The 14,796-nt window shown below is 43.7% G+C and overlaps 1 protein-coding gene and 1 long non-coding RNA gene across 11 annotated transcripts in view; one reads left to right on the top strand and one right to left on the bottom strand.

Moving 5' to 3' along the window:
* The window catches only part of PLEKHG5 (pleckstrin homology and RhoGEF domain containing G5), a 533,554-nt gene that overhangs the window by 195,907 nt on the left and 322,851 nt on the right, over positions 1-14,796 (bottom strand). For all 9 annotated transcript variants that reach the window (XM_068240431.1, XM_068240432.1, XM_068240434.1 and 6 more), the window contains one exon: positions 9,181-9,310. In XM_068240431.1, the coding sequence (XP_068096532.1) occupies positions 9,181-9,310 (130 nt within the window). The remainder of the gene's footprint in view (positions 1-9,180; positions 9,311-14,796) is intronic.
* The window catches only part of LOC137521323 (uncharacterized), a 90,766-nt gene that overhangs the window by 41,028 nt on the left and 34,942 nt on the right, over positions 1-14,796 (top strand). For both annotated transcript variants that reach the window (XR_011022095.1, XR_011022096.1), the window contains 2 exons: positions 2,733-2,793; positions 10,866-10,971. This is a non-coding gene — a long non-coding RNA (uncharacterized lncRNA). The remainder of the gene's footprint in view (positions 1-2,732; positions 2,794-10,865; positions 10,972-14,796) is intronic.

The following is a 14,796-nucleotide window of genomic DNA, read 5'->3' as shown; positions in this document are numbered from 1 at the left end:
TCAGCATCACCTGAAAAAGAAAAGAAAAACCCATTTACTCACCTACAGCCAGAAGACCTTCTTTCCCGACCTCCTGTCCCGAGTCCCGACCTCATTGTGGCGCGCAGCGCCCGCGCGCCCACGATCCTCTTCCTTCCCGACGTCACGACGAGACTTCCTGCCTGCATGCAGAGAGCAGGGCTACGGGAAAATGGCCGCCCGAAGCCATGCACTGCAGACTCGAAGTCTGCAGAACAGGGCTCCGGACGGCCATCTTACCGTAGCCCTGCCTGCTGCTCCGTGCTGCCGCTGTGTGAACTGACTTGGCGTCTTTTAGACGCCTGAAGTCAGTTCACTCCAGGGGGTGCTTTGGGGGTGCTTGGACAATTCTAGGGGGTGCTCGAGCACCCCCTTGCACCCCCCTGGCGCCGCCCCTGATTATAAGTATTCATTTTGGTACTGCATTTTCTAATTTAAAAGCCTGATTAATAGGTTGCGCTTGACTGAAACAATACATATATTCATACATGTACAAGACCCCTGAAATTTGCTGGCATCCTACTCAGACAGGTGGTCTTGAAATCCCACTTCCTGTGAACCACATTTCTACAGCAGGCTTTGCCAGAACAGTGACTGAAACAGCTAAAGAGATAAAAGTGCAAACTATTTCTATGCTCCATCTTTGTTCCCATCTTAACCCCCATGTTTTCTACTGTAATGCCGAGAAATGTAGTCTAACCATCATACCTTTCAAATACCATCCCCATGTATTTCCATTTCACATTGAGATCTAGGGAGAATATTAGTCTGTTCTTCATTCTCAAAAATCACAACTTGTTTAGTAAAATGTCTATGTATATTAATCTGTCTCTTTAGTAGGAAAACATTATGAATTACCTGGGTGATAATTCTATTTAGACTTAGAAACAAGACCTTTGCATCCATATTGGCATCTTCGTTAAGAAGGGAGATTGGGTTTTGAGTAGCATTGGCTCATTTCTTTATTCGGTTTAAAAATTAATATCATTAAAGCTTTCAAATCAGTTAAAGGGAGAGAAAGGGTGTTTTTGAGGGTGTTATGAAAAAGTATTTTAAGTCTAAAGAGTAAACATATGTTAAGATTTTATAATTAATTTTTTTTCATAGGAAACTCGTATGGAGACTTTCCCAGCTGGAAATAAGCCAAAAATGTTTAGAGTCAAGTAGCTATATTTGTTCCTGAGTCAATCTACGGATCTTAGTCTGGCCAAAGAACCCACCAAATTCCACTTGAGAACAAAAATAATGGCACACATAGGGGTTGGTAAAAGACAAATACTTGGGTAATACCCTGTGTGTCAAAAGTAATGGTTATATTACTTGTGAGGTGATGATCTTTTGTCAACCATGCCAGTAATTTTACTGCTTTGTCTTCATGTTCATAGAGACACTGTGACAGAAAGTCCATTTTTGTTTGATCAATTTTGTGTACATGTATCAGTGGCCTATGTCATAAATAATTTTGCTCACCCTTTTTTGCACTAAGATGCTTCCATTTGCAAACTCACCATCTACAATCATCCAGGTTTGTAATTTTGTGACTACTGTAGTATGGCTCTGAAAAAATTGGCTAAATGTAATATTGCTTTCTTAAAACAGAAGGTATTTGTGATAATGCAGCTTTAAGTTAACAACTTTTGTTTCCCATGATTCATCACTCCTGAATATGTAAATCATCTCTTCCTGCCGCTGAAAGCAAAGCAGCACATCCGGGACCACTGGTGTATAGTGAGTTTGTAGCTAATAACTTAGCGGTTCTGGGTGTGCAGCCTTGCTTTTAAACTGGTATTGTTTAAAAGGAATTAACTATGGCAACCTCCATGTCCTTTTCACTTCAGGTTCCCTTTAAGGTGGTAGGTTTTGCACCAGTGGCCTATAATTTAAATCTAGATGTGGCTTACTTGCCATGGAGAAGAATTTGCTGCCTTAGCGCCCGTTTCCGCTAAAGTGAATTTGCAAACTTTCAACGCATTCAAATCCGGACAGGGAAGCACAGCCTTTTGAACAATACCACATACAACTATCCATTAGTCAGTTACAGCTGTACATAGTAAGACTAAAGTAAAAATTGTATAAAGAGGCACTGTAGTGACATATAGAATGCAGTAAATTATTCAGGACACCCCCTTTTGTGGTAATTTTCTTGGTTTCTACATCAGAGAAAAAACTTCTTATGTCTATGTATTGCTGTATATTAGTATGTAACCCCAACCTCCTAGTAATGTTTACCCAATGCTTTTTAGCTTTGTGTAATTCCACTCCCACTGCATTCTGGGAGGCCAGGTATATTTTCTACTGGCTTCAGAGCTCTCAGTAAACAAACATTCCGCAAAGCTACACCTGACAAGACTAAATATGTTGCCTCCAATGTTAAATTTCAGAATTTAAATCAGGGTAAGGAAAGATTTTATAATTGGCAAACACGGACTAAAACATTTGTTATTTTTTTTCATTCTTTCATTCATAATCTTATTCATGCTATTTTCATTACAGTTCCTATTAAAAGTACACTTGCCTTTAAATCAGTATAAAAGCTTCTATTAGTGATCTAAAAATGGTATCTACCTGGTTGGAATGCTGATCTTTTGTCATGTTAATTACATAAATAACTCAACTGAAACAAGTATGAGATCATGTGTAACTATGGCAATGGTACTGAGTTTGTGTACAGGAGGGCTCATAATTCTCATATCTGAACGGGTCTCTTATTTCAGGAGAAGATGTGGAAGAGGAGAGTAAACACAAAGAGGAGAGAAAGGTCCAAAGAGAAAACAGGTGAGAGAGTAGTGTAAGGGGCTTGTGTAAATGGAATTCACTGTGAACGGAATGCTTACATGATATAGAAATGCTACCGTAGTTTTACCCAGCGCTATATCACTCAATAGCTATATCCTCAAATGGCCGATACACACTAGTCGGCCATCCCTAAGGAAGAGGATAGTGGTGGAGTGCATATGGCTGGCAGTGGCTGGAAAGTGTACTGGTTAAGGGCACAGCCTTTGACATGGGAGACCAGGGTTCGAATCCTGGCTAGGGTCAGTACCTATTCAGTAAGGAGTTCAAGGCAAGACTCCCTAACACTGCAGGGTGGCCTCTTGAGAGCGTCCCAGTGGCTGCAGCTCTTGGGCGCTTTTTGAGTCCATTGGGAGAAAAGTGCTACACAAATGTTCGGGTTATTATTATTCAGATTATTATATGCCAGGAGACCAGCACCACATAGCCAACACACAGCCGGACATTGTGTGAAGATATCTGGATTACTGGAAGGTTTACAGCTTCAGCTGTGACGGGACCATCACCTGAATGCATCCTAGTACTGTACTGGCAGGTATTGAAGTTGTGCCAGTATCACCAGCTGTGGTAGAAGCAGTGTGTTATGTCCGTTGTCATAGGGTTCTCAATGCTATTACAGTTGTGCATAGTAGCTGGTCAATTAGAACTGTACATTTGCACTGTAGAAGTTACAGGCACTGACTGCACTGAGAACGCTGATTTGCTATTGAGCGATATAGCGCTGGGGAAAACTATTGTTGTTGTTTGTATACCATATTTTGTTTGGGCAAAGGACTGGCCCATTGTCCCCTGGCAGCTGCCTACTGTGCTCCTTTCTCTTTCTGTTTACATGCTCATACCATGTCCATCACTGAAAAAGCAAATCCAAATGAAGCAAAATAGAATGTTCTGTGTTTGAAAACTACACTGCAATGAAAACGTCCATGTGCACATGATGATGAAAGAGTACACAGGTATATGCACTCCATTATCTAAAAAGTCAACAACACTACATGGGTACTGAATCTATAAGATGGAGGGAAAAGCCTTATAAAATCAATAGAATGTGAAGCAGCAGAATGCCCCATGATGTTCACTAACATTTCATGATACATGCTGTAATCACCAAGTGCCATTGTTTTGGAACCTTGCAGGGCGAAGCAGGTTTTAATGTACGCTACTGATAACATTGAGTGCCCAGCAACCAATGTTATCAGCTTGCAGTGCAAGGTTTGAGCACATGATTATTGTCAGGTGTCTACCAGAGGTGTAACAATAGACCCGGCAAGGGATGCAAACAGGGCCGAGCCTGGGCGGGTGCCCGGCCGCCACTCACCCCCTCTGGCCGCGGCTCCCTCCCTCCCTGTGGCCGCCGCTCCCTCCCTCTAGCCGCCGCGTCACTGCTCAGACCTGTCGTGCGGGCGCTAGGACCTAGCACACCGCACTGATATGCGGAAGTGACATCACTTCCACATTTAGAGCGGGTGCGTCCGGCGCCTGCTCGTACTGGTCGGGTCACCGCTGATCCTGAGGTCTGCAAGGTGAGGGGGGAGCAGCGGCGGCGGCGGCTAGAGGGGGGAGCTCCCTGTCACTCACTACTCAAACGGGGTCCCTGTCACTCACTGCCTAAAGGGGCTCCCTGTCACTCACTGCCTAAAGGGGCTCCCTGTCACTCACTACTCAAACGGGCTCCCTGTCACTCACTGCCTAAAGGGGCTCCCTGTCATTCACTGCCTAAAGGGGTCCCTGTCACTCACTACTCAAACGGGCTCCCTGTCACTCACTGCCTAAAGGGGCTCCCTGTCATTCACTGTCTAAAGGGGTCCCTGTCACTCACTACTCAAAAGGGGTCCCTGTCACTCACTGCCTAAAGGGGCTCCCTGTCACTCACTGCCTAAAGGGGCTCCTTGTCACTCACTGCCTAAAGGGGCTCCCTGTCACTCACTGCCTAAAGGGGCTCCCTGTCACTCATTACTCAAATGGGCTCCCTGTCACTCACTGCCTAAAGGGGCTCCCTGTCACTCACTGCCTAAAGGGGCTCCCTGTCACTCACTGCCTAAAGGGGCTCCCTGTCACTCACTGCCTAAAGGGGGTCCAGGCTGGCTACATATACTGGGGACACTGGCTGTTTGTCATTATGTGCATTTACTGGTGAAAAGCTGTCTCTTATTATGTGCATTTACTGGTGAAAAGCTGTCTCTTATGTGCATTTACTGGTGAAAAGCAGTCTCTTATTATGTGCATTTACTGGTGAAAAGCAGTCTCTTATTATGTGCATTTACTGATGAAAAGCGGTCTCTTATTATGTGCATTTACTGGTGAAAAGCGGTCTCTTATTATGTGCATTTACTGGGGAAAAGCTGTCTCTCATTATGTGCATTTACTGATGAAAGGCTGTCTGTCATTATGTGCATTTACTGATGAAAGGCTGTCTGTCATTATGTGCATTTACTGATGAAAGGCTGTCTGTCATTATGTGCATTTACTGGTGAAACGCTGTCTCTTATGTGCCTTTAGTGGGGAAATTTTGTCAGTAAAAATAATCTTTTGTCAGTAAAAAATAATGTGAAAGGTTGGCAACACTGGCAGGCTGCACGGCACAACGGGAAAGATACAGGCAGCCCACCTCACGCTTGGGCTTGGCGGGGGGAGGAGCCGACGACAGCGAGCGAGAGTAGGGTGGCCGCAGGCAGCCATAAATACGCAGTGTGTGACTGCGTCGCACTCGCAGAGCCTCTCAACCTGAGTCAGTCCAGAGACTAGCAGGCTGGCAGGCAGCCAAAGCCAGCCAGGAGCAAGCCCATGGAAGAGGGGTAGGAATGGGGTATCACATGCATGCGTAAAGAGGTGGAAGGTGTGGGTGTGATTAGGCAGGACATGGGTGTGGTTATGTGGTTGGGCGCGGTTAATTTAACCACTCCCATAGGCGCCAGAGAAAATCTTGCACCCAGGTGCCAGGCACCCCAGGCTCACCCCTGGATGCAGCTGCAGGGGGGCCCAGAAGCTACAGAGGGCCCTGACCTGAGACACTGACGACTAAGGGCACGGAGAGAAAAAAAATTCTGCTCTCTGCACAATTGTTCTAATGACTGCATCTGCTCAGCCACTGATAAGGAATCATACAAAGTTTTGTAGACAAAAATTTGTAGACCGTCCCTATGCAGTGTTCACCAGGGTCTTTTCTACAGCGCTGTTCTACCGCCAGCCTTTCTACCCCTCCCCAAGAGCTGTATACTGTAGTGATGCTTGAGGAGTCTGAGCACAGAGAGGAACCACTTTCTATTATCTGTACAATTGCTATAATGACTGCATCTACTCAGTCCCAGATAACAAATCCTACAAAGTTTTGTAAACAAAGATTTATAGACGGTCCCTATTCAGTGTGCAGCAGGCTCTTGTGTACTGCGCCCAGCGCCCAGCCCCCAACCTCTTGAACCCTCCTCAAGTGCTGTGTACTGTAGTAATGCTGGAGGAGTCTGCAGAGCCAGTTCTGCTCCATAAGAGGAAGACAGAATGAGTGTAATAAGAGCCTGAGGCTGTCGAGCGTTGTAATCACAGTGCAGGAGATTTGGATGCAGCCGGCACCACCAGAGGCCGTAATAGGAATTACGACTATAGCAGCGCACAGTCAGTAACTTCAGCGCCATCAGAAGACAGAGCTGAAGTTGCTTTTAAAACACTGTAATTCAGCTTCCAGCAATAGCTGGAAGCTGGAAGCCGAATTACATTATTCCCCACTATCCACGTGGACCTAGAGGGGGAATAGTATTGAATGCCGCCTGGAACTTGTGCAGCAGCAGGATAAGCCGTATACAGGCTGTATTCTGCGCCCAAGTCTCCCGGCAGCCAATTCATATGTATACTGAGGCTGGGGCACCCTACTCTGTTATTTTTCTGTATGCATTTTTCTGTATGCGTTTTCTGCACAACATGGGCCCAATTCTCTAAAGTGTGATAACTGCTATCACAGCAGAGGGTAGCACACAAACAGCGTTACAGCTTGCGTGATAACTGCTGTGATAGCAGTTATCACACTTTAGAGCAGGGGTCTCAACAATTTACCTGGGGGACCGCAGGAGGCAAAGTCAGGATGAGGCTGAGCCGCATAAGGAATTTCACAATCGCGGCGCATCGCCGCCTCTGCCCGCCCCTCTCACTCTTCCTTCACAGAGAGGGGCGGGGAGAGGCAGCGATCCGTGCGGCGATTGACGTCAGGAGGGGCAGAGCTGATGCTGAAAGCTCTGCCCCTTCCAGGAAATGCCGGCGGATTGCCCCCCAGGCAATTTGGGGGCTCTGCAGCCCTCGTTTAGCGGCGGGGATGCGGCGGATTACTTGGGAGCACTGAAGCGAACTATAAGGAAGCTTTTGCCGGCGAGGGCCACAAAATATTGTATCGAGGGCCGCAAATGACCCGCGGGCCGCGAGTTTAAGACCCCTGCTTTAGAGAATCGAGCCCCATGTGTGTCTGTATGTGTGAAAACATGCACTTTTTTATCACAGAAGCTAATGTAATTGATAGAGAAAATATGTGCAGTGCTTCACTGCAGTTTTTATCTGCATGGGGAAAATACATTCAAGTGTGCACTAGCCAATTGAATAACATTGGTTCTCAGTTACCATTGTAGAAAGCGGGGGGAAGGGGCTCCATCCAAAGTTTACAGGGGGGCCCAGTGATTTCCAGTTACGCCCCTGGTGCCTACCATTATCTTCAATGACAACTATTTGTTTGGAGGTCCTTGAACGCCTTCTCAAGCCAAATTGGACATTAAAAGGCGGGTATTGCTTAGAGCCATCAGTTACAGTTAAGCTGGCCATACACTAGGCCGATTCCCCGCCAATCGACAGCAGATTCGATCACTGGGATCGAATCTGCTGTCAAATCGTTAACGTTAACGCTAAATTTCGATCTATTTCGTCCCGAAATACATCAATCCCATCGATCGCTCCGTGCGGGAAAGTACCGTCGATCGCCCGCGGGTAGGGAGCACGTCGCTATTGGCGTTCGAGTGCCCGACGACCGACGCAATACAGCTACAATACATTACCTGCTCCGCCGGCACGACTCCCCTGGTCTCCGCTGTCTTCTTCTCCGCTCTGGTCTGGTCTCCGGGTCCGGCAGGCTTCACTTCTTCCTGTCCCGACAGGAAGTTTACACAGAAGAGGGCGCTCTACTGTTTAAACTTCCCCCAGACAGGAAGAAGTGAAGCCTGCCGGACCCGGAGACCAGACCAGAGCGGAGAAGAAGACAGCGGAGACCAGGGGAGTCACGCTGGCGGAGCAGGTAATGTATGCGGGGGGGGGGGAGCGGCGGCAGCACCACCACCACAGATTGTGAACGGTTTCAGGATGAAATCGATTCACAATCTGTTAGTAGTAAAGGCAGCCTGATTAGATTCGATCAGAGAGGGATCTATCTGTTGGTCGAATGTGATGGCAATTCGACCAGTGTATGGCTACCTTTAGGCAGGGATTAGGAGGGCTAGTTTTAGGAAATGTAGGGTTACAACATCAAGATAAGGCATCAGGAAGGGTTTAATATCCGGTGGGAAGCAAAGTTATTGTGGGATGTCTGAAAGGGGTTGTTGTTACAGAGGAGATGAAGGTTAGACAAATGTGGCAGGAAGGGAATTTACTGATGTAAGTTAGGGTTAAGTGATCAGTAGGGCAGATGTGTCAAAAACACTGAACAACACTATGTCACAAACCTAAAAAAAAAAACACTCCTCTTGCAGGGATCCATCCTCATACTTCCCAACTTTTAGAGATAAGAAAGGACACTTTAAGACATGCCCCTGCCACACCTCTAACCACGCCCCTACAACATCCCTTGACATGCATACCACAAAGAATTTATAAGCTAACAATGTAGCTTTATCATTCAAACTCCACTGGTCTTTTCTATCATCACTAATTTTGCTTCATTGTAACATTTGAGAATAAGATATATATGAATTTAAATGATAGGAATAAAGTTTATAATAAAAAAAAAAAAAAAAATCAGTGAAAGAAAAAAAAATAATGGCTATATTTACACAGATCTGTACATCCTTCCTGAAAGAGGGACATGAGGGATTTGATTCCCCAAGAGGGATTGTCCCTCTAGAAAAGGGACAGTTGGGAGCTATGCATCCTCAAGGCAAAACATCAAAAGCAGTGGATAAGGAAGGCCAGTTTTTATGACTGTGATACGATTATATCAAAATCTAAGTTCCTCCAGAGGCAGAGGACAGATGCTGAGACTTTGAGAGAACCCTGGAAAAAGATGTGCTCACAAGGCATCTGACAACAAAATGTTAGCAAACAATGATAACAACGTCATGTTCTCACGTTCCCTCCAGGTTCAGCAGGCAGAAAACTTGCAACACATTTCATGCAGAAACACTCCCTTACCTTGAGGGGGGAGGTCGAAACGTATGTGTCTGTCGAAGTGCATGGTGCTGTGAAACTTGATGTCACATGACTCACACAGGTTCAGAGGATTCTTCTGGTTCATTTGCTGGCAGTCAGCGTGGTGACATACCTATGAAACAAGCAGACATCACGTTTCAAACGCGTAAATAAACCACAAGCAGAGTAGTCACACAGTGATTATAAAGACATCTTCCATTAGCCTGTTCATGTTTTTATTGCTCAACATTAAGAAATGCTTTGAAGTCACATAAACAATGTATACAACACATTTATTGCCGGACCTTAAAGGAACACTATCGTGAAAAATTGTAAAATTAAACAATCCAAGTGTACACATACTTCTAAGATGTATATCTCACCTACAGTAAAAGGCACTATAAAATATCTTTCTCCTACGATGCAGCCACTTACAGTAGGTAGTAAAAATCTGACGAATCTGACATGATTTGGACTAGTCCATCTACTTCACAGAATTTCCTTTATTCTTTACAAAAGCACCCTATAGAAAGGATCCATACAACGATAGTGGCCAGTCTGCCTACTTGTTTGCACAATATTATGGCAGTGGACTGAGCAACTACCATTCAGTAAGCGCTAAAATGTATTCTAAAAAAAAAATTGCGATAGTTGTCCTTTAGAGCAGTATTCCCCAACCCTGTCCTCAAGGCCCATCAACAGTGCATGTTTTGTCGAAATCCACAGAGGTAGTTAATCAACTCTGCTGAGACACTAATTACCTCACCTGAGAAAGTTTGTGGTTTTCTGCAAAACGTGTACTGTTGGTGGGCCTTGAGGACAGGGTTGGGGAACTCTGCTTTAGAGGCTCAGTCATTCATTCAGTTACAAGAGCTGGTAGAAACATCCTCTGGAGAGAACCAGGTCACAGATTGGCAAGAGCCCAGTGAGTGTGAACAAGGGAATGGAGCAGAAGTAGATGCAGCAAACGATTGGGAGTAATCTGTGACTCTATTGGCCCATTATTTCTTGTTATATGGAATAAGTTGGACACACACCAAAGTTATATATGCATTCTAGATTTTTTTTATCACCCAAAATGATCATTCATTCTTATTTTACTTAAAAATTCAATGTGAGTGCAGTGTGCCTCAACGTCAGTATCCTCACCTTCAGTGACCTTTCCAGTTGAATAATACGTGTCTGACCACTGCCCTAGTTCAAATTGCCAGCAGCAGCAGGACTCCTGCGTGTCTACCTCATCCCCATCTCTACAAAAATAATGGGATGCTCACCAGAGAGCTGAACTGCTTATCTGTGCACTGATCAAGGTTAAATGTCTTGCAATGCGATCACAAAAGACGGTTTCAGGCAACATTTAACCTAAGAGCAAAAGTGGTGTTACAGTAAGCCCTAGAAAGAAAGGTTTGACAGCCAGAGTGAAAATTAGAGCAAGTAGCAAAACGGTCAGGCTGGATTTTTTGGGGCTGATTGTTTTAAATCTACCAACAGGGGAAAGCTTCCTGTTTCTCCTCCCCTTCCCCATATAGTACATTACATGTAGCTCAGTTGAATAAGTGCCTGGATCAATGACTATGGAAATCTTGTGTTTGGTCTTGTACAAGAACTCCAAGTTACATTACCTTAAAAAAATGCTTCACTTCACAACCCATTATGTGATCCACTCCTATTTTACTTTCCATTTCCAGGTGACTATACATTGTAGGGCTCATGTAGGACTTGCACACTAATAGAGCAACCATGTATCTCCAGAATGAGAATAGAACCTTTCGGCTAGAACACTTTACTCTGAACGTAAGTACATTTTACATGACACTTCTGATGAAACGTTTAGGACTGGTAGAATCATCAGAAAAAAAAAAGTTCTGTAGAATGCAAAGGTCATCCATGACACTTGATCATCTTCACAGCGAAACCTTTTCATGTTCTCAAAGGTCAAGCAGCAGAGGAGAGCAGTCTGAGGCCAGAGCACAGAATAAGAGGCATATGTGAGACATGAAAGTCTCATTGAGGACTCTGCTTTATGTGATCTCAAAGCTGTAATCTGCAATACATCTTCTGGCCACTTTAATAATTTCTGGAGTGCTGTACAGTTAGAGGGAAATTCACCATTTGATAAAGTATTGTATAGAAACTCGCTATTTGTTATAAAATTGTCATAAATACAGTAGAGTCTTACTTATCCGCCACTGACGGGGATTGGCTGATGCTGGATAAGGGTGCTTTCTGGTTGCTTGAGACTCAATTTTAAAAATAGGCCTAGCTCATACAGTACTTTTGTATACATACCATAAACTCTGTATTAAATGTTTAAATATAGTAATTGAAAGCATATTAACCTTAGGGGAGCCATTGAACCCGTCTTTAACTGGTTCCCCGCCGCCGTACAGTATATCTACGCTCCTTTGGACTTCACTTCCCCGCCCGGAGCGTAGATATACGCACCCCCCGCCGCTACCGCCGCTACCGCCGATGTCCGCTCTCCCGCTCGCACTCCCGCGATCGTGCACGCCGCTGCCCGCTCGCCCGGAGATCAATGAACGGGAAAATACATTCCCGTTCGTTGATCTCTGCCCCCGCAATGATCTGCTGCTTTCGCTAAGCAGCTCGATCATTGTAAAAAAAAAAAAAAAAATACCAGCCTCTTTGTACTTCCTCCAAGCTTCCGGAAGGAAGCTTGGAGGTCGCATTAAACTGTTGCCATCTTGTGGCCAAATAGTAAACTACACCCTAAACTATTTTTCACACACACATACATTACTTATACAAAAAAAATTAACTCATTACCTCCCACACTCCCCATTTTTTTTTTTTTTGTAATTAAAAAAAAAATAAAAAATGTACAATTAAAAAAAATACATAAATAGTTACCTTAGGGACTGAACTTTTTAAATATTTATATCAGGAGGGTACAACACTGTTACTTTATAAACTATGGGCTTGTAATTAGGGATGGACGCAAAACTGAAAAAAATGCACCTTTATTTCCAAATAAAATATTGGCGCCAAACATTGTGATAGGGACATAATTTAAATGGTTTTATAACCGGGACAAAAGGGCAAATACATTTCATGGGTTTTAATTACAGTAGCATGCATTATTTAAAAACTATAATGGCCGAAAACTGAAAAATAATGTTTTTTTTCCCATATGTTTTCCTATTTTCCCATTAAAACAGATTTAGAATAAAATTATTCTTGGCATAATGTCCCACCTAAAGAAAGCCTAATTGGTGGCGAAAAAAACAAGATATAGTTAATTTCATTGCGATAAGTAATGATAAAGTTATAGGCGAATGAATGTAAGGAGCGCTGAAAGGAGAAAATTGCTCGGATGCTGAAGGGGTAAAACCCCTCAGTGGTGAAGTGGTTAAGCACAGCAGAGCCCACAAACACCTCTGTGAGTACTGCCAGCGATTTATGCTGATTGGTTGAGGCTACTGGTTAGTTGAGTTCCGGATAATGGGATTGAAGCTGAAAATACATTAGAACAACACAAAGGTTCAACAGAACCTGAATATCATATTTCAACCTATCATTCATGCTGACAAACGTAACAGAAACTTGTTACTTTAGTTTGTAAATTGTTGGATGTCTAAGCACACTTTTTGGAGACAGGTACACTTTAAGAAATTGCCAAGAGAACATCAGAGGTTTTTTACAGGAGAGTCTTGTGCAATAAAATATGCAACGTCCATAAAATTCCTAAAATACAGCTTGCTGAGCCAGACTGTTCTTTGTTCAAAAAAGGATGGTCATGCAGTCTATTTCCCTTATTTCTCCTAAATGAACAGGGCATATATTGTGGTCAGGTTGTTGCGTCTAAATTTAAACCAAACTTTTACTGCTCATGCACAGGCATAGCAAGCCCATTAGCCATAAAGTACAACACAGGCAGCCTCTTATGTTATTTCTTTTTGCATGAAAAAGAAATAAAATTCTCTGTTGGTAGAATTGTTTTTTATTGGAGGGGATGAGTGGATTGCCTTTCACAAATTTGCTGAGACCAGTTATTTGCTGTTTGCCCCACTAACACTCTGCCTGGCAGATGCATATGCTAACCAATTAAGGCCTGGTGCACACCAGAGGAGTTTTTCTGAGTGTTTTGAGTTTTTGAAACCTCCTGCTAATGTTATCCTATGTGTCTATGCACACTGGAGCGATGAGGTTTTGTAAAAAAAAAACCCTAGCATTACATTGGGAAGAGCTTTTGAAATCTCTAGCGTTTTGGGAGCTTTTCTGGTGTGTCTCAGCCCGAAGAGGTTCTCAAGACCTTCAACAGTTCTTAAGCATGATGCAGTCTCTTAGGACTTGTTCACACCGAGGGCATTTTGCGTTTTTTTTTAAGCGCAGGCAATTTTCAAAATCGCCCTAGAAGCGATTGTGCAATGATTCCCTATGAGAGTGTTCACATGTGAGCGGTTCGTTTCCGATCCGCTCAGCAAAGCGCGGATTGAAGAGTTAACTTTTAGAAACTGACACTGCAGATAGGAGCACCTGAAGATTTCTACAGGTGCTATTTGATACTAAAGGCTCATACACACATCAGACTATAGTCTTTGGAAAATGAAAGATCACAGACCAATTTTACCCCCTTCCATGTAGTATGAGAGCCGTACCTTCACAGTCTATTCTATGGAGCTGAACTCCCCATCAGAAAAAATCTTTGCAAGATGCTGCACACACAGATGCTGTACAGACACAAAAGATCAGTATCTGCAAAAGATCTGTTCCTGCCAAAGATCCGTTCCTGCAAAATGCAATGATAGTCTATGAGATCTGCAGATCATCATACACACATGATTTAACTGACATTCATCTACAGATCAAGCAATCATCCGCAGATCTGAAAATCCATCCTGGTGGATCTGATCTGCAGATGAATGTCAGTTAAATCATGTGTGTATGATGATCTGCAGATCTCATAGACTATCATTGCAATTTGCAGGATTGGATTTTTGGCAGGAACAGATCTTTTGCAGATACTGATCTTTTGTGTCTGTACAGCATCTGTGTGTGCAGCATCTTGCAAAGATTTTTTTCTGATGGGGAGTTCAGCTCCATAGAAAAGACTGTGTAGAGTATGGCTCTCATACTACATGAAGGGTGGTAAGATTGGTCTGTGATCTTTCATTTTCAAAAGACTATGGTCTGATGTGTGTATGGGGCCTAAGTCTATTTATAAAGATGCTGATTACTTGACCTGAGGAAGCTGGCAGAGACCCACAAAACACATTGGGGTTAATTCACTAAACTGTGCTAACTCATAGCACGGCCGCTAACGTTTTGCGCGCGTTATAATGCGCGTAACTGTTTTTGCACGCAAGCAGGCGTGAAAATTCACGATTGCGTGCGAAAACTGACTGTTACGCGTGTCATAATGCGCGCAAAACGCTACCTATGAGTTAGCACAGTTTAGTGAATCAACCCCATTATCTTTTTAAAGTGCCCAATAAAATCACTTCATTTTTTTAAAATTATATACATTTTTTATTGGGATAAAGTTAAATTCTTGGTTGGAGTTTCTCTTAAAATACTACACTATATGGGGCTCCTGTGCTCTCTGTTTTTTTGTTTGTTTTCTGGAAGTGCTAATGGACTGCTCCAGACACCATCATC

The sequence above is a fragment of the Hyperolius riggenbachi genome, chromosome 6 (genome assembly GCF_040937935.1).
Source record: "Hyperolius riggenbachi isolate aHypRig1 chromosome 6, aHypRig1.pri, whole genome shotgun sequence".
In the NCBI taxonomy this organism is placed as follows: Eukaryota; Metazoa; Chordata; class Amphibia; order Anura; family Hyperoliidae; genus Hyperolius; species Hyperolius riggenbachi.
This window is presented reverse-complemented; position numbering and strand designations above follow the sequence as displayed.